Here is a 19,218-nt window from a genome sequence, read left to right on the forward strand (position 1 = left end):
TTATGTCATATGATAGCCAAACATGAGTAAGTTTCTCTTGCCATTTGCATGCACTGCTCTATCTTGTCCCCAAAAGATGTCACTTTATATTTTTCCTAGTGGGTCCAGAGAACAATAAGCTTTAAGAGGCTAAATCCTGACAAAAACCTCTTAACCCATGGGTACCTGGGGACAGGAGCTCAAGTCATCTCATTAGGAAATCTGTATGGACCACGCCAGGACTGAAGACAGACAGACAAACAAAATTAGGGATAGCAAAGACCAAGAACCCCAGACTAATGAGAACACCAGACTCAAAAAAGATGACTTAATGGGTTTTAGCCTGACATTCAGTAATGCCCCCCAAATCGTGTACAGATTGAGGCCAAGAATTAAATTTACAATCCTGTGTGGCTTCCACCACTATGATGAACTTCCTAAAGTTTTAAAGATTCTTCTTTCAGATCAAAGAAGTATTAAACCTCTAAATTAAGGCAGTATTATCCCCAAATAAATACCTGCTTGCTTACTAATAAGGAGATTTCCTTACTAACAAGGAGATTTCTGGTTATGGGGGGATATTTTATTTTGAGAGACAATCTCACTGACTCGTTTTGAGTATTCAAAAACAGTCCCTGTTTTTTTTTTTTTAACCAAGTACAAAAGGGTTCAGGCTTCACTGTTTCTCCCTGCTTTACTTACCCCAGTTGCCTGTTGGATGGTGGAGCCTGTGTGATGACGGAAGTTGGGGAGGGAAGGGTTGGGTGAAGTGGATCATAGCCCAAGTGGAGAGGCAAGGAGCCAGGACGCACGATGGTAGGTGTTGGGGTAGAGATCACGACAGGCTTTGGGGCCACCTCCTGAGGAGAAGAGACCAAAAGAACACAGAATGCTATAAGGGGCTGCTTATAGGAAAATATGTAGCTGGTTAAATGTAGTACAAATTTACTGGAAAGAGCACCACAGTGACTCATGTAAATCATGCCATCATTCTACCACGATCATGGATCCATACTTTACTCGCCCATTCAATAGGAATGCTGAGTTAAGGCTCTTTGGCTATATCCCTTTCAGGGATGAATGCTATATAAATGAGATTAAGAGTTGAAAAATCACTTGAAATCTTTACAGAAGCACTGTAGCGCTATATAAGTTCCAAGGACTGCAATAATTTTTCACTCTTGTTCCAAATCAGATGCCTGAGTGTCCTCCAATCTCTAATGAGAAAAGACAGGGTGTAAGACTGTGATAAGGCAACCCAATATCTCCTACAGACATATGTCCCCTACCTTTTTAAGTAGCCTCCATGCCCAGTGCAGGGCTTGACCTCACGACCCTGGGATCAAGAACTGCACGCTCTACTGAGCCAGCCAGGTACTCCCAGACACAACCCTTTAAAAAAGGCTATGGAGGAAAAGACTAAGGAAGTTTGAATTTAATGGTCATGTTGTAATAAAACGAACCGCTTCCCACTGTTCATTTGTTTGGGACCTTAGTTGCTAGTGGCCACACTGGCCCTCACACAGCTCCAGACAACCTTTAGGACCTGGTTGCTAATGAAAAGGGGAGGAAGGAGTGACAGTTGCAATGTTTAGGGAGGAGGTAGGTTGGGGAAGTTATCAAACCAAATTTGGAGGGAGGTAAAATGAGGTACAGATGTTCTAACCACAGTGGACATTAAAATTAATAACCCCTGGTAGAGAGTAGGGACTGGAAAAAGGCATGAGTGGGCTTCTGAGGTTCTGATAATATCTGGGTGCCGGTTACACAGGCTGTAAACTTCATGAAAATTCAGTGAGCTATATACTCACAATTCATGCGCTTTTTTGTGTGTATGCTGTATTTCAATAAACTTATAAAAAACATTGCCTCATAGAAAGTTTCCTTTAAAAAAATAATACTCAGAATTCTAGTAGATTTTCTCTTTGAGTCACTAGAAGGCTTTCTTCTAAGAAGATTTTTTCCCAAAATCATTTAATGTCTAGTTTCTTTTAAAAGATTATTTATTTATTTGACAGAGAGAGAGAGAGATCACAAGTAGGCAGAGAGGCAGGCAGAGAGAGAGGGGGAAGCAGGCTTCCCGCTGAGCAGAGAGCCCCATGTGGGCTCGATCCCAGGACCCTGGGATCATGACCTGAGCTGAAGGCAGAGGCTTAACTCACTGAGCTACCCAGGCGTCCCTAATGTTCAGTTTATGAATTACATAATTTTTCTTTCCCACTTAGTAACTGAAGTGCCTGTGTGGTGCAGTTGGTTGGGTGGCCGACTCCTGATTTCAGTTCAGGTCAGATAACGATCTCAGAGTCGTGAGATTGAGCCCCATGTTGGGCTCTGCACTGGGCATGGAACCTGCCTGAGATTCTCTCTCTCCTTCTGTCCCTCCCCACTCCTCTCTTTCCCTCTCTTAAAACAAAACAAAACAAAACAAAACAAGAAGCAACCCTCCTCCAAAAAACCCCGGAATAATTGAAGTATAATATACATAAAGTATATTAATCTAAAGGATATAACTAAATGACTTTATATATGTCAAATCAAGACAGAACCCATTACCAGCACCCCAGAAGGTGTCCCTTCCCAATCCACACCTTCCCTCATGAAAGTTAAACATTTACTTTGAGTTCTATCATCAAATAGTTTTGCCTCTTTTTTTTTTTTTTAAAGATTTTATTTGTTTATTTCACAGACGGAGATCACAAGTAGGCAGAGAGGCAGGCAGAGAGGAGGAAACAGGCTCCCTGCTGAGCAGAGAGCCGGATGTGGGGCTCGATCCCAGGACCCTGGGATCATGACCCGAGCCGAAGGCAGAGGCTTAACCCACTGAGCCACCCAGGCGCCTCAGTTTTGCCTCTTCTTGAACCTGACATAAATGAAGTCATGTGTGTAGTTTTGTGTCTGAATTTTGTTGTTGTTCAATATAAAATTTGTAGGATTTACCTACACTGCTGTGTATATCATTCGTTCATTCTTTTTTAATACCATGTGGTATTCCATTATATTTCATTTATTTTTTTTTAATGGGGGGGCTGGGGGAGGCAAGGGGCAAAGGGAGATGGAGAGAGACAATCTTTTTTTTTTTTTTTTTAAAGATTTTATTTATTTATTTGACAGAGAGAGCTCACAAGTAGGCAGAGAGGCAGGCAGAGAGAGTGAGAGGGAAGCAGGGTCCCTGCTGAGCAGAGAGCCCGATGCAGGACTCGATCCCAGGACCCTGAGATCATGACCTGAGCCGAAGGCAGCAACTTAACCCACAGCCACCCAGGCGCCCTGAAAAGAGACAATCTTAAGCAGGCTCCAAGACCGGCATGGAACCTGATGTGGGGCTTGACTTCATGACCCTGAGATCATGATGAGCCGAAACCAAGAGTCAGATGCTTAACTAACTGAGCCACTCAGGCACCCCTACTATTCCATTTTAGAAATATATCACAGCTTATTTATTTATTCATTCTTTTATTGATGGATATTTGGAATACTTCAGTTTTTTTACTATAATGAATGTAACTGTTATGAGCATTCTTACATACTTTTTAATATACTAATTTCACTTCCATATAGATTCAGAAGTGGAACTACTGGGTCAGAGAATAAGTGTAATTTATACAAATCTTCTAAATAATGAGTATTATTTAAATATAATGAATCCTGTGTCACATACTATTTATACAAGTAATGAATCAAAACCTAATCTACCTATCAACCAACACTTGGGATAATTCTTTTTTTTTTTTTTTTCATTTTAGAGAGAGAGCACACCCATGTAAATGAGCAGGGGGAGGAACAAAGGGGGGAAGGAGAGAGAATCTGAAGCAGACTCCCCACTGAGTGCAGAGCCGGACATGGGAGTTGATCCCACAACCCTGAGATCATGACCTGAACCAAAACTAAGAGTTGGATGCTCAACTGACAGAGCCACCCAGGCATCCCTGGGATAATCCTTGGTAGAGAATTTACCTTTTCTTTGAGTGGCGGGGAACAGGGACTAGAAGCAGGGCTATCAGGTGGGGATGAATCTACCTCCACTGGCTCTTCTTCTTTGATTTTGATGTCTGGTGTGGAAGGCAAAGACATGTCAAGGGGCCCAGCAGCAGCCTGTTAAAGAGACAAATAAGAAAGTTCAACCCCATGATTCCCTATAGGCTGAATCAAAAATCTTTCCAGTTCAAAGATGAGGAAATATACTCTTTCTTCCTTCTCCTTTTTTTTTAATTATTAAGTAGGCTCCACACCCAATGTAGGGATTGAACTCACAATCCTGAGATCAAAAGTTGCATGTTTTACTGACTGAGGCAGTCTAATGCCCCGAGGAAATATACTTCTAAGTTCAGCCTTTGGTCAAGGAACTGAACTGCAAGTCGAACAAATATGGAACGTAGGTTTTATGTACAACTCTGGCCAGATCATTTCAATTTCTCAGAACTTCTGTTTTTTGTTTTTTTTTTTTAAAGATTTTATTTATTTATTTGACAGAGACACAACAAGAGAGGGAACACAAGCAGGGGGAGTGGTAGTCAGAGGAAGAAGCAGGCTTCCCACTTGAGCAGGGAGCCCGACGCGGGGCTTGATCCCAGCACCCTGGGATCATCACCTGAGCCAAAGGGAGATGTTTAACGACTGAGCCACCCAGGCACCCCAGAGCTTCGGTTTCTCTAACTGTAAAATAGAAATAATGCATGCTTCACCATGGGTGAATACTTAAAACGATTCTGAAAGGAAAAAAATACTTAAAAATGTTTATAAAGACGCTGAAAGGAGACCAAAAAAAGATGTCATTTAAATCATAACTGTATCATTTTTCAGGAAAGTATAATGATTCCTGAATCCAGTGCTTGCCTATTTCCAAACAGCTCTGCTGCCACTAGAGAACTGTGAGCACTTTTTTCTGCCAACCAGAAGGACTAGATTACACAAGTATCAAAAGCAAACAGAGACAGACTAGCTAATGAAGTACTGCAAACAAGACAGGAAAGATCTTTTCTGGGGAACTTCCCACGCTTGGTGGTGACTTTACCCCAACATCTGGTGCTAGAAGCTAGAAGTTAGAAAGCTAGGGTCTGGGGTAATGAGGAAAGGAAAGCCTGGCCATTTGATTAGTTAAAGACATTAAACCTTGGTCCCAGAAGCAGGACTGGAGGAATCCAGAAATGAAAGAGAGTACTTTTCTGGCAGTGGTGAATCACTTCACAGAAACTGTGGAGCCGTAAATGGCTTTGCAGGGAACCATAAACCATCTGAGAGGATGGCCCTGACACTGCACGACAGAAGGGCAGGCACTGCAGTCCAGTTTCATGAAAAAGTAGATCCTTTGTTCTATTCTTCCCATATTTTAGGCTTCTTGGTCAAAGAGGAGCTTGTTTCTAACTCTTCCCTTGCTACCTTAATCCCTAGAAATCTTGGTAGTTGAGCGTACTGAAGATAATCTGGTGTCTTCCATGTTAGAGAAGGTGGTGATGGTTCTTTCTCTCCAATCTGATGGGGGTGAACAATAGCAAAGGTGCTTTCATTTCTGCTCTCATTTTTTCTACATTGTGAAGATGTCAGGCCCAATTCATCTAACTCTGGGATCCCTGAAGTCAGAGGGTGGTGGGAACGAGAGGCCTCTAAGTAAATAGAACCATGGGTTTAAACTCCCTTAGAGGCATTTCCCAGAAAAGCTGTGGTTCAGTGAAATTTTAGACTCAGTCAACATTCCTAGACACAATCTTCTACTGAGTCTGTTCTTCTCATCAAGGGGAGGTAAAGACCACCACTGTATAGGCAGGAAGAAATATCAAGATGCCCAATGACTAAAAGCCTGACCAACTATGAATGGCCTCCCAGAGTGTCAACTGAGTTAAAACGGCAGTAGAAAAGGCCTCCCACTTTTAAAGGGAGGTTAATTTTCTTGACTTTGCCTCTAACGAGTTTGATTTTAAATCACTCACATCCTGTTTCCTGGTAGAAACAACTGGACTGATGTGTCTTGGGAGAAGGAGAAATGATGGTGGCTGGGGGATGAGGCAGGGAAGCTGTAAAATAAAATTATACTACATAGGTTGAAGCCATTGAGAGATGAGCGACTGGAGTCTCTGAAGAAAAGTAATGACGAGAAGACTGTGGCTAGTCCAGCTGTTTGAAAGTGGAACTACAAATATAGGCCAGTGGATTTCCCTGCTTTCTTTCAGTCTGAGGGAGACAGCAGGAAAAGAAGCTCAGAGGAAGCTACGGAACTTAGAGAAACTGCCTGTGATAAGGATACCTTATCTTGCATTCTTATAATTACAATTTATGCTGGATGAAAAAAAAAGTAATGCACAACTCTCCTGATTTACCTCTTAGAAGGAAAGAACTCAGCATAAGGGATTCCAACATTCTAATCCTCTCTACAATATCTATACTAAATGGCCTACATAAAATTGCATACACTTTGCGATAGTTTCTACCTGCTGGTCCTATTTCTACCCCTGGGCCAGACAGAGTAAGTTTAACTCCTCTTTTACATGAAAGCTCTTCACATATTTGAAGAACACTAATTTTTTTTCACCTTAAAACTTCTCTTTTCCAAGCAAAACTTCCTCAGTTTCTTTATATGTTCCCAAAGTGACAATTTCTAGTCCTTTCATGATCCTAGTTGATCTCCTGTGGAAGGCATTACGAACCCCTTCTTGAAGTTTAATGTCTGGAATATTACAAGAAAGCTACCTGAAGGTAAGAGCTACATATATTGAAACAAATAAGTGTCAAAATGCAATAAATATTTGTTGACTGGCTGGCTGAATGCCAACAGTCCAGGTAAGAAGATTGATTAGCTCAGAAAAAAGTAAGAGATGTGACCCCAAAACATATTATCTCACAGAATCTGAGTAATTTATAATCTTTTAACATCCTTAACATTTTCAGAAGAGAAATTAAAAAAAAAAAAAAAAGAGAGAGATTACTGAATTAATGCTCCACTGAAAGGGCAAGCAGCCTAATTTTTGCTAAAGACAGACTTGTACTGATCCATCATCTGGACCCCCTAAAGACATGAAGGCTGACTTGGATTACTGGGTATCATCTGGTTCTAAAGAATGAAGCCCGTAATTGTGTGCTTTAACCGACTAAGCAAATTATCCCAGGGCACAATGAAAATAGCCTCCATCTGAACACCGCCAGGTTGTCAGCAAAAGTCCAGCCTCTTGCCTTTTTTTCCTCCTCATCTGCAGCTTTCTTGAATTCATGTTCAAAGGAGCTAGCTAATTCATTGAAGAGCCCCACCTCCTCACAATTCTTCAGGAATCTAGTCGGAGTAGGAGTTTGATCTGCAGACATGAAAAAGAAAAAAAGGAAACTTTACTTTAGTTTTGACCTGAAATTAAAACTTGACAGTATACAGAGAAAACATTTTTATTCTTCTATTTGGAAAGAGTCTCTGTGTTAGGGCAAATTTGCTTTTACGGAGCTGCAGCGGGTGAAGGCCAGCACTAGGCCACCAGAGGGTGTCTGTGCTGTGCTGCCTCGAGGCCAGCAGAGGGAAGACAGAACAATGTTTTGTTGTGTGACTCTCCCTGTCACCCCCTTTTTCCCAGAGGCTGGTTTTAGCTCCCTCACCCACCAAACAAAACAAAACCAAACCACCCACCCAGGTGGAATTTGTGAAACCTCCAGATCTGAAAATCAAGAACAGTTAAGTGACATTTTCTCTTTTAAACTTACTCCCTGCTAGGTCTGAAGTGAGCAGGTATAAGCAGATGGACGTTAAAATCTGATGAGGAGAAGAAACTGAGGATCAGATGGTTGAGTTTGCTTGCTAAAGCTACCAAATAAGAAATGGTGCCTTGTCTTTCAGTGGTCACTGAGGTAAGGGTCTGTTACCTTCTGAAGGCATTCCAGGCAAATCTTGGGGCTGAGGAACAAGACAGCAAGATCATGAGCTAGAAAAGGAAACTGCAAACAATAGAGCTCATTTCACAGAAACCTGGGCTCAGAGCAAATTCCGGAAACCAGGATATTTGAATTTAGCTTTGCCAGCCGAAATATCCTCTCAGGGGTGGCACAAATCTTTCCTCAACAGTGCCTTTGCCCCTGGGAAGAGGAAGGTGATCGGCAACCCGTGTAAACTTTACAAGTAACTTGAATTTTAGATTTGAGCTCCTCTCTCCCCATTCTGGTTTTCTAGTTTTTCTCTCTTAGGTCAGTTGAATCCTGTTCCCTGATCTAAACTTCTATTATGTTGGTTTTCTTTGACATGCTAGTCCCCTCAGGGATTCATTTCATACCCCAAACCGCTAAACTGAATGACAGAAATAGAACAATGTTTAAAAGACATTTTAAGGAGTGAGACCTGGGAATAAAATTGTTCCTTTTAGCATGATCGATTGGAAATAGTCCACTGGGATTTTCCATGGAAACAGCAAAAATTTTTTTTTTAATTTAAACAAAACCTCTTCTGAATCAGAGTGTTTGGAAAAGTTACCACTACCTCCCAAAATAGTTTTAAAAGGTCCTCTGGCAGCTTTGGTTGGCCAATGATGAAGCCACTTTCTCTCCATCCCCGGGTGAATGGAGGTAATATCATCCTTTACGCTCAAAAGTACTTCAGTAAGGACACACACAAAAAATCACAAGTCAAGTGAAACAGGACAGGGCAGTTAAGGGCATGGCGATGACAGAAGAGGGCCTTTTGCTTCTCTGACCTGAGACATACAAGCTGCTCCCATTCCTGAACAAACAACTAAACAGCCAGAAAATACGTAAGAAAACCTTTAGTGTGCTCTGATGATTCTAAAGGAATCAACAAGTGTTTACTGAATACTTTCTACATGTTTTGATGCTATATGCAAATACAATTGTGAGTAAATTTGGGGGAGAAGATGGTTACCAGTATAGGAATTTTGCCAAATGTAAGACATGGCTCTTGCCCTAGGGAGCAGAGAAATGTTTTCTAGTCGAGGAAATAAACCAATATACATAGACAGCATCACAGTATACACAAAACTAGGCGCCATGTGCAGTAGGGAATAAATTTGTTGTAGTAATTAAATAAAGACAAATTAATGACAAAAGAGTTGGGAGTGGAGAGGGAGAAGCAGGCTGCCTGCTGAGCAGAGAGCCTGATGTGGGACTCAATCCTAGGATCCTGGGAGCATGACTGGAGCCAAAGGCAGACGTGTAATCAAATGAGCCACCCAGGTGCCCCAAGACTGGGTTTTCAAGAGAATGCAAGACGAGAACAAGAGACTGGTCAAGGAGACCAGCTTTGGAGAAACCCAAGCATAATGAGGGTAGTGGGAGAAACAGAACAGAGAGAATGTGAAGAAAGAATAAAACAACTCAAGATTTTTTTATTTTTTACCAACTCAAAATTTTGAGACTACTGATATCACTGAATAACAAGGAGAAGGTCTAGGAGACAAGGAGAGAAGTTCAGAAATGGGGTGTGGCAGGGCATGAAGATCTGAAGGACAGAAAGACAACCAAGTAAGTGTTCAATAAGGGATTGAAATACATGTCAGACACAAAGTCTCAATTTAGAGAAATGAGAATTATCCTCCTCAACAGGATAACTGGAGTCATGTGCAATGGGATGAGCACTCCAGAACAGAATGCAAAGAATAACAGGAAAACACTTTCTCTCCTTGGGACTGTCCTGCATTGATTTCTCTCATCACTCTTAGAGACTTGGCATAGAACTTCCCACCTTTGAAATAATCTTTCCAAACTGATAATCTTGTCTCAAATGTACCTCTTTCATAAACTTTCTCTGATTAATTCCACTTAATATTCATTCTCTTAGTATTTATACGTTTGAATTATCACTTGTACTTGACCGCAAACTCTAAAATTTTTTTCATGTATATGTGCCTTGACTTAATAAATTTAAGTACATGTTACCTACATATACATATAGTTTAAATATTTTATTTATTTATTTGAGAGAGAGAGAGACAGTGAGCAAGACCATGAGAGGGGAGAAGGTCAGAGGGAGAAGTAGACTCCCCATGGAGCTGGGAGCCCGATGTGGGACTCAATCCCGGGACTCCAGGATCATGACCTAAGCTGAAGGCAGTTGCTTAACCAATTGAGCCACCCAGGTGTCCACCTACATGTATTTTTATACCATATCCACTCTTCCCTAAGATTTTCTCCAGGTTTTTTTAAGATCATCAATGACGATGTCCCCAACTTATGTCCTTTTCCAGGAATTATAATCTATAAACTCCTAGCAAAGTGGCTGATGCACACAGTAGCTATTCAGTAAGTATTTGCTGAATTAATAAGGATTAGAAGATGTGTAAGGGCAAGTTCCTTTCTTCACATATAAAAGCATGGAGCAGGAGGTTCTCTCTTTCCTTCACTATATCTTGGGTTGCACTTGGTTAGTAATATTTAGAAAAATTGTGTCTTATCTGAGTTATGAACTGATGTAACAACTATCAACTAAATTAGCAGACTAATATTGCAGTAAGCCTGCTTAACTCAGGCTAAATTAGAACCCCTCACAGTATTGAAAGGAAAGGCCCACTTTGTTCTGTATGTCTGTCTAGCTGAAAATGGCACAGTAGAACTGCTGCACAATTTGAGAGCAGTTTCTGAGAATGCTCCCTTGAGCATGGCATACGTAAGCAAGACACCATCTAAAACAAGCAGCAAGAGGTTCCAGGTCACCCAGATTGGCTTAGAAAAGTCCCATTGACTAAATGTCTTGTTTGAGCTTTGGAAATGTGCCCTCAGGGCTGTCTCGGTTCACAAGCCAAGCTGAATTTACGAACTGACAATCTACCTGCTTGGGGGAAACTGACACCCAGTGGAAGAGAAGCAGCCAGGCTAGGTCGGCTTTCTTGCTTTCTTTTGTTCACCCCTTCACTGTGGGTAGGGAGAAATGTCAAAGGCATCTTTTGTCTGTAAATCTTACGAAGTCTTAATAAAAAGAAGGCAAGGAGGGAATAGGCTGAAAAAAGCCAAGACGAAACCTCAACACACCTACCTCAAAAACCGCAGAACCCAATCTTGTATTTAAAACAGAATGGAGGGCACAATAGAAACTTGGGAGCATTTAGTGTTCCTTTTTCCTGATTAAATGCAGATCACATAAGGGCTCTTAATGGGAAAAGGGGAGTAGAGCTCCCAGTACATCTGGTCCCTGGTATTAATCTTAACTGTCTGGTGATATCAAGGCACGTGGCTTCGGGGGCAGCAAGTACCTGCAATGATGACTGAGTCAGTTCGGGCTGGGCCAAATTTCAGTGTCATCTCATGCTTGTGTTTATGAACTGCCAGGTGGTCCTCGTTTGTAAATCTCTGAAACGAAACAGAAACAGAGATGTGAAAAAAAAAAAAAGCGCGATTCAGTTGCCCTTTTAAAATGTCCTACTAAACGTCCTGCAATAAGGATGGTCCCTGGACAGAGGGGCTGGAAGGGGAATGGGAAGGAGAAAAAATTGGAAGTGACGGAAAAGGAGAGGAGAGGGATTAAAGGAGAAAATGGTGAAGGGGAAAAAGAGGCACTAGAAAGCTGTGTGGAGAGGAGAAGAGGAGGGCCGCAGCACCAACTGCTCTGTGGTATCAGGTCCAAATGAGAGAAGTGGACAGATTGCTGGTGAAGTGGGGTCCAGGCAGGAGGCTCCAAATGAAAAAAACATTTAGGCAAGGCTCGTGGCGAACAAGGGGGAAATAATTTTTAATAATAATAATAAAGAGGGAAGAAGGGAAAAGCTGGACACTCATTGGTCATCACAAAAATAGGAAATTCAGAATGAAGCTCTCCACAGTGGGGCTGAACTGGACTATTTATGAGGGGGCTAACAGGGAGATAAATTATGCAGGATTAGGAGAACCATTTAACTTCCTGGCCCCCACAGTGCTGCAGCAGGCGCCTGCCCAGCTATTTGGCTCAGGGTTTTAATGAGCCAGGATGGAGCCGTAGAGGACAGAGGCCCAATGGCCAGCAGTAATGGCACACACCAGCCCCATCGGCCAAATGCTGTCTCCCCTCATCGGGCAGCCCGCCTGGGCTCCGGCAGCCATAAAGGGGCCAGTGCAATGCTGCTGGCTATAGAATGACAGAATAAAAATGCAAGCAAAAAAATTTTTTTTTAGGGTAGGAAGGACCCTGTAGGCAGGACGAGGGAAGGGAAAAGGAGATGGTGTAGAGGCTTTATTTATTTAGGGGTTTGAGTGAAAGGACAATGAAAAGGCGAGGCTAGGTTGGCCTCAGTTACGACATGTAAGACAGGGTTACTGGACAGTAATTCATGCTCCCACCCCTTCTTTAAAGCTGGGGAGGTGAAGAGAACAGATGAACAGCAGTAATTCAAAAGAATGATTCCCTCAAAATTCCCTTTGAGGCTGGCTGGCCCGGTTCCTTCGTTAAAACATGCCTGCAACACAGGAACAGCTTGGATGCTGCAGCTTCCCACAGCTCCCTCACCAGCGAGCCTCTGAAACATGCTTCTGTTTGTCATTTTGTTTCTAAAAATAATGACTGGTTAGTCCCCTCCTTTTACTTTCCTCATGAGATACATACCCATTTCCCACCAAACACTATACCTTTAGCTCTTTTTTCCACAGTGCTTCTTGACTGCAAACCAAATACACAGGAGCTAGCCCCACCCATCCCGGCTCCTCTCCAGTCAAGAAAGTACCACTGAACTTCAGTTTAAGTTTCTGTATCTTACCTGGAAGTAGATACTTTCCCCAAATTTGCTCAGAGCCCTATCAGCACTAAACCTAGCTTAAGGTGTAAAATCCTCCCAGGCTAGGATTCCAGGCCTGTAGGGAAAAGTGAATTTTCAATTAAGAGGATGAAGAACCAAAAAGTAAAACTGTCAAGATTGCCTCAGAGTGGTTTCTGATGGATCCAGGATAAAACTGATAAAGTATGGGGGAATTTATCCAAGAACTTTAGTTTTCTAAACTAAAAGTTTGTTGGTTAACCGTAGGCATCAACTGTTTCCTTCACAGATTTCTGCCAAAGGAAAAATGGCTGGGGTTGAGGGTAAAAAAAGGAAGAGAATGATTTTAACCAGCAGTATGATATTTGTGGGTTAATAAATAAGTCACTCTTGAGGTTCTGGGCTTGCCAGGTATTTGGTAGAAGGAAATGAGCAGAATCTAGTCTACAACAAAGAAAAAACAACATTTTAGGGGAAGAGCAGTGGATCAGGCAGAGGTATAGAATTTCAAAACACTGGTAATGTTCTAATAATCTTTTCCAAAAAGATGTTTATAAGTACTTCAAGGAAGCTTCATATAGGTAGCTTGAAAAATTCTGCACAATGTTCTGGAATCTAGAAGAATGACCTTTAAGTAAAAGTCCTTTTCTACTATCAAAAATAAAGTCTGCGTAAAACTAAGCTGAGAGAAAAGACTTGAAACCTCCATCAGGTTTTACTCTGGTTAGGATCACTTAATATTTTAGTTCACATAGGGGCGCCTAGGGGGCACAGTCAGTTAAGTGGCAGACTCTTGGTTTCGGCTCAGGCCGAGTTCTCTTTTCTGGGTCATGAGATAGAGCCTCATGCCGGACTCCATGATGAGTAGTGGAGTCTGCTTGAGTTTCTCTCTCCCTCTCTGGTCGTGCTCTCTCTCTCAAATAAATAAACCTTAAAAATGATTTTTTTTTTTAAAGGCAACTCCCCTTCTGTTACAATTTTGCTACACCGTCCCGATTGTCTTATCTGGCCTCTAGTTCTGGTTCCGTTCCACTGCAAACCCCAGTCCACACTTCCTTCCATGCTGTCCTGTTCTCTCCTTGAGTTATTTAATTTTTCCCAATCAAAAGCTGGGATCTGAAAAGAACTGAAGGTGGCCAAAAGGGATTTCCCATCCATTGGCATCTCAGAGGGCTTGATAACCATGATCATGGATAAGAAAAAAATTACATCTTTATTCTCACCAAACTCTGAAATTTAACATTCCTAACTCTAACTCGAATAGACATCACACATATCTTCTTATCACATATATCAAAATGTCCTTTATACTCATTGCTACTTTGAAACTATGGGAATCACAAGACCTACCACTAGAACTTGTTATCTAATGCATTAATTAAATACCACACAAATGACATTATCAATTTTTTAAAAGATTTTGTTTATCTATTTGACAGACAGAGATCACAAGTAGGCAGAGAGGCAGGCAGAGAGAGGAGGAAGCAGGCTCCCTGCTGAGCAGAGAGCCTGATGCAGGGCTCGATTCCAAGACCCTGAGATCATAACCTGAGCCGAAGGCAGAGGCTTTAACCCACTGAGCCACCCAAGCGCTCTGACATTATCAAATTTAAAAAAAAGGTTTTATTTATTTATTGGACTGAGAGTGCGTGCATGCACAAGTACGTGCACACACGAGCGAGGGGAGGGGCAGAGGGAGAGGGACAAGCAGACTCCACATCGAGTAGAGAGCCCAACGTGGGACTCGATCTCAGGATCCCAAAATCATGATCTGAGCCTAAGTCAGGCACTTAAGGGACTGAGTCACCCCGGCCCCCTATATTATCAAATATTAAAAATATTTTTGGTAACTGTATTTCAAAATAATTTGTTTGCTTTGTAATTTTATGTATTTTACTTTATTAATTTACAAGTAATATTCTGAAAAATAAAAACAATATTCTGAAAAGGGATTCACAGGCTTCACCAAACTACCAAGAGGGGGCGGTCGTGACACCATAAAAGTTAAGAATCCCTGACTAAATTAGGTAGTGAGCTTCTGAGGAGAAGGCAAATGGGCAGAATTTTAAGAAGCAGAGCACTGGCCTGGTCTTGGCTTCAGTCATCTTTCCCTATAATTTCTTTCTCTTTTCTTTTTTTTTTTAAAAAGATTTTATTTATTTTGAAAGAAAGAGAGAGAGAAAGTGAGCAAGCAGAGGGAGGGGCAGGTGGAGAGAGAATCTCAAGCCAATTCCGAGCAGAGCTCAACTCGGGGCTCGATCCCATGACTGTGAGATCATGACCTGAGTCAAAATCAGAAGTAATAAGCTCAAATCCTTAGAACCAGCCATGTGCCCCTCTCCTTATAATTTCTAATACAATTTTTATATGGCTAGAGTAGGAAGGGAATAATAAAAGTATACTAAAGCTTTTTATTAAAGTGAATGTTGATCTGGCTATTATTTTTATTGTTCCTTATATTCTTTCTCATTTATTAAAATTTAACCCTTAAGGGGGAGCCTGACTGGCTCAGCTGGTGGAGCGTGTGACTGTTGATCTCTGGATTATAGGTTCAGGTTCCATGTTGGGTGTAGAGATTACATGAAGAAAAAATAATAAAATCCTTAAAATTGTTTTAAAAATTAAAAAAAATTAACCCTTAAGAATTCTCTAAATCAGTCTTGAAATGTGTGCTTAGTAAATGATCCCTCTGAAAGCAATTTCTCAATTAAAATATCTAAAATCATTAAGCGATAAAAATTTTGACCTTATTAGATAGATTATTCTATTGAATTAAAATGGGTGGAGGGGTTCTCAAAAGGATTTCCTCTTTGAATTATTGCCCATTAAAAAATCTAATTCTCTCATTTGTTAATACCCTTAATGGGTCTTCCCTTGTTCTTTCGTCTTACCTATGACTAAGGTTTTGGCAAAGAGCCAGTCAGGAACACTCATTCTGCCTGTAGGGTAAATAATGATAATTTTCAAGGAATATGTAGATACTAGCCATCTCCAAGATAACAGAGGGCTGATTACCATTCAAAATGGAGACTGAAGAATACAAGTCATACTGAATCAAGAAGGCAGTTTATATGCCTTGGGAGAAGATCTGTATAGTAACTATGGTTTAGCATCTAATTTGCTCAAGTAAATGCATCAGGGCAGCTTCTTGGCATAAATGGGTGAGAAATATTATGTGGTAATTATGTGCACCCTATAGACCAAGATGTTTTCGATCTGCTCTACCCAATATGATAGCTACTAGCCACACATGGCTACTGAGCACTTTAAATGGGGCACCTGGGTGGCTCAGTGGGTTGGGTCTCTGCCTTTGGCTCAGGTCATGGTTTCAGGGTCCTGGGATTGCACCCCGCGTTGGGCTCTCTGTTCAGCGGGGAGCTTGCTTCCCTCTCTTTGCCTGCCTTTCTGTCTACATGTGATCTCTGTCTGCCAAATAAATAAATAAAATCTTTAATAAATAAATAAATAAATGGGGCTAGTCTGAATTGAGATGCACTAAAATTGAAAATGCACACTGGATTTCAAAGATGCAGTGCAAAAAATGATAAAAAAAAAAAAGTAAAGTATCTCATTAATTTCCTGATTACATGTTGAAATAATATTTTGGATATACTGGGTTAAATAAAATGTATTATTATTATTTTAATTTTTATTTATTTGAGAAAGAACGAGCAGGGAGAAGCAGGCGGGGGCGGGGGAGCAGGCTCCCCACTGAGCAGGGAGCCCGAGGTGCTCGATCCCAGGAGCCTGGGATCATAACCTGAGCCAAAGGCAGATGCTTAATCAACTGAGTCACCCAGGTACCCCAATAAAATGCATTATTAAAATTAATTTTACTTGTTTACTTTTACTTTTTGATGTGGCTACTAGAAAATTTAAATTACATATGTGGTTTGCGTTGTATTTCTTTTGGACAGCTCTGATCTAGATAATATTCTCAAAGACCTGATAGGAATTTTAATCATGTGCCAATCTTGAATCTTGCCCCCCAAACCCATTTTCTCTAAATACAGTTTATACTATATGGCAGTGGTTCTCACCCAGGAACAACTCTGACCCCCAGGGGCCATTTTAGCAATATTTGGAGACATTACTGTTTATCACAACCTGGGGCACTTTACTGGCCTCTACAGGGTAGAGGCATGGGTTGCTGATAAATATGTTGAAATGTACAGGACAGTGCCCTAAAACAAAGAATTATCTGACCCAAAATATTAACTGTGTCTTTGCTGAGAAATTCTGCTACACAGTTATAGGGAAAGAAAAAAAGAAACAAGAGGAAAAAAAAAAAAGACTGTTTTTTAGTTTCCCTTGCCAAACTGCCAACACATGTTTTTGGATCTAAAACTTGGAAGGAAAAAAACACAGGCAGAAAACTCCCAACCTCATTTTATAAAATGGCTGATGTACCACAGATCTGCAAATACTTAGGATAGGGAAATTGGGAAGACGGAGACAGAAGGCACTATAATTGGAAGAAGAACAAATTAGGTGGGATTCTCATGCACTGCCTTGTTACAAAGAGATAATAAACAAGAAGCAAATCAAAACAAGTGGACTAATTTTGATTTTTATTCCCCAGTGGAGATTTTCCTGGTTTAATAAGTGTTAGGAAACATTTCATAAAAGTTTTTCTTTTCTTTTTTAAGATTTGATTTGAGAGAGAATGAGTGAGAGAGAGCATGAGAGAGTAGAAAGTCAGAGGGAGAAGCAGACTCCCCAAGGAGCTGGGAGCCAGATGCGGGACTCGATCCTGGAAGTCCGGGATCATGACCTGAGCCGAAGGCAGTTGCTCAACCAACTGAGCCACCCAGGTGCCCCTCGTACATGTTTCTTAATGTCAGGGGCATGAGGATCAATTTGAAAACTGGTATCAGTTGCAGAATGGGCAGGGAAAGTATAGTTTCTCATTAACAATTTTCCACAAGAGATCTTTGGTAAAAATCCTTTCTGTTTCTAGGCAGTTTCATTCTCACCTATCCTTCTGTGATAGAAGCCAGAATCCCATCTACTAGGAAACTGACTAAATGAATAGAGCTAAGTCAAGGGCCAGGAATGGCCTAAAAAACAAAGATGGTGGGAACTGTAAATCAGGAATACATCTCAGTAAATGAAGTCTTAAAAGTTTACATTTTTTAAAAGATTTTATTTATTTATTTCACAGAGAGAGAGAGAGAGAGAGAGAGAGATCACAAGTAGGCAGAGAGGTAGGCAGAGGAAGAGGACGAAGCAGTCTCCCCACTGAGCAGAGAGCCCAATGTGGGGCTCGATCCCAGAACCCTGAGATCATGACCTGAGCTGAAGGCAGAGGCTTAACCCACTGAGCCACCCAGGTGCCCCTTAAGTTTTTTAAAATTGATGTATAACATGCACCAAAAAATATATATTAAGTGTACAGCTCAATGAATTTTTTTAAAAAGATTTATTTATTTAAGAGAGAGTGAGCAAGTGCATGTGTGGGAGTAGCAGGAGAGGGAGAGAGAGAATCCTTACTCCCCGATAAGCAATGGAGCCTGACACAGGGCTTGATCCCAGGGCTCGGAGATTATGACCTGAGCTGAAACCAAGAGCCAGCCACTCAACTGACTGAGCCTCATCAATGAATTTTTATATAAGTAAATGCTGATGCAATGACAACCTAGATCAAGACATGATATATATTTCAGGTACCCCAAAAGTCTTCCTCATATCCCTTTTCTTAAGCTTTTAAATGAAATAATTCCATAAAACAGTATAGTACCTGGCATACAGCATGTACTCAGCTAGTTCTCTACATTTTTAATCTCAAGGTAGACAAGACAGGTTTTAGAGTAAAACTCAGTTTTTCTTTGCAGAATAACTCTGAACAAGTCAATGCTTAGAGAGAGTTCTTTTCTTAATCCCATTAAACTAGTCTTCCAGAAACTTTTTGAAATAACAGCACTAAACAGAACTGAAGAGAAGGCTCAGGGCAAAGGAGAGCTCAAGCCAAACTAGAGCTAAATTTCTGCCTATCATTCTGCAACTGATACCAGTTTTCAAATTGATCCTCTGAGCCAGGCACAAGAATATGGGCACTAGATATATAACAGGTTTAAGCTAAATCCTTGGTAAAGTATCATAACCAATGAAATTTCTGTGCAATATGCACTCAAACCCTAGCCAAATTCGTTCCTGAAATGTTGTTTTTGGCCACCACAGCTCGTTTCCATGTGGATTTGCCTCACATTTAAAAACGCTCTAATGCCTTGACCTATGATTAATACATGTCCCTTTCCTTGTTTTAGAAGAGCAGACTGGGGGAAGGAGACAAACGAGAATCTCTGGTTATTAGGAAATGAGCCCTGAATGCCTAAATGATCAGGGAACAATACAAGGAACTGAGTTTACATTTGTGATAGTCTGAATGTTCCCTTATGTTGAAACCTAACTATCCCCTTCTCCAAAGTCTCTGGGTCTGACAGCACTTCATGGACAGAATAGCTTTCTTTTATTATAGTATCCACATAGGCATATTTTGATGAAAAGGAAACTGCATGAAAAAGCCACAGCAAGCCTAACAACTATGGGGAGCAAGATCTAAGGTATGGTGATAGCAGGGCTAAACAGGATGGAAAAGAATAACCCG

General features: G+C 41.1%; 1 protein-coding gene across 10 annotated transcripts in view; it reads right to left on the reverse strand.

Moving 5' to 3' along the window:
* The window catches only part of ATF7 (activating transcription factor 7), an 87,319-nt gene that overhangs the window by 14,563 nt on the left and 53,538 nt on the right, over positions 1-19,218 (reverse strand). For 8 of the 10 annotated variants that reach the window (XR_006819680.1, XM_046012803.1, XM_046012798.1 and 5 more), the window contains 4 exons: positions 11,142-11,238; positions 7,141-7,259; positions 3,934-4,071; positions 682-839 (listed from right to left, as the gene is read on the reverse strand). Coding sequence is in view for 9 of the 10 variants with exons in the window: in XM_046012803.1 (XP_045868759.1) it covers positions 682-839; positions 3,934-4,071; positions 7,141-7,259; positions 11,142-11,238 (512 nt within the window). In the remaining variant the exon portion in view is untranslated. Of the gene's footprint in view, positions 1-681; positions 840-3,933; positions 4,074-7,140; positions 7,260-11,141; positions 11,239-19,218 lie in introns of those variants that run through there. The other 2 variants (XM_046012804.1, XM_046012806.1) reach the window with 2 other exon arrangements.

The sequence above is a fragment of the Meles meles genome, chromosome 7, assembly GCF_922984935.1.
Source record: "Meles meles chromosome 7, mMelMel3.1 paternal haplotype, whole genome shotgun sequence".
In the NCBI taxonomy this organism is placed as follows: Eukaryota; Metazoa; Chordata; class Mammalia; order Carnivora; family Mustelidae; genus Meles; species Meles meles.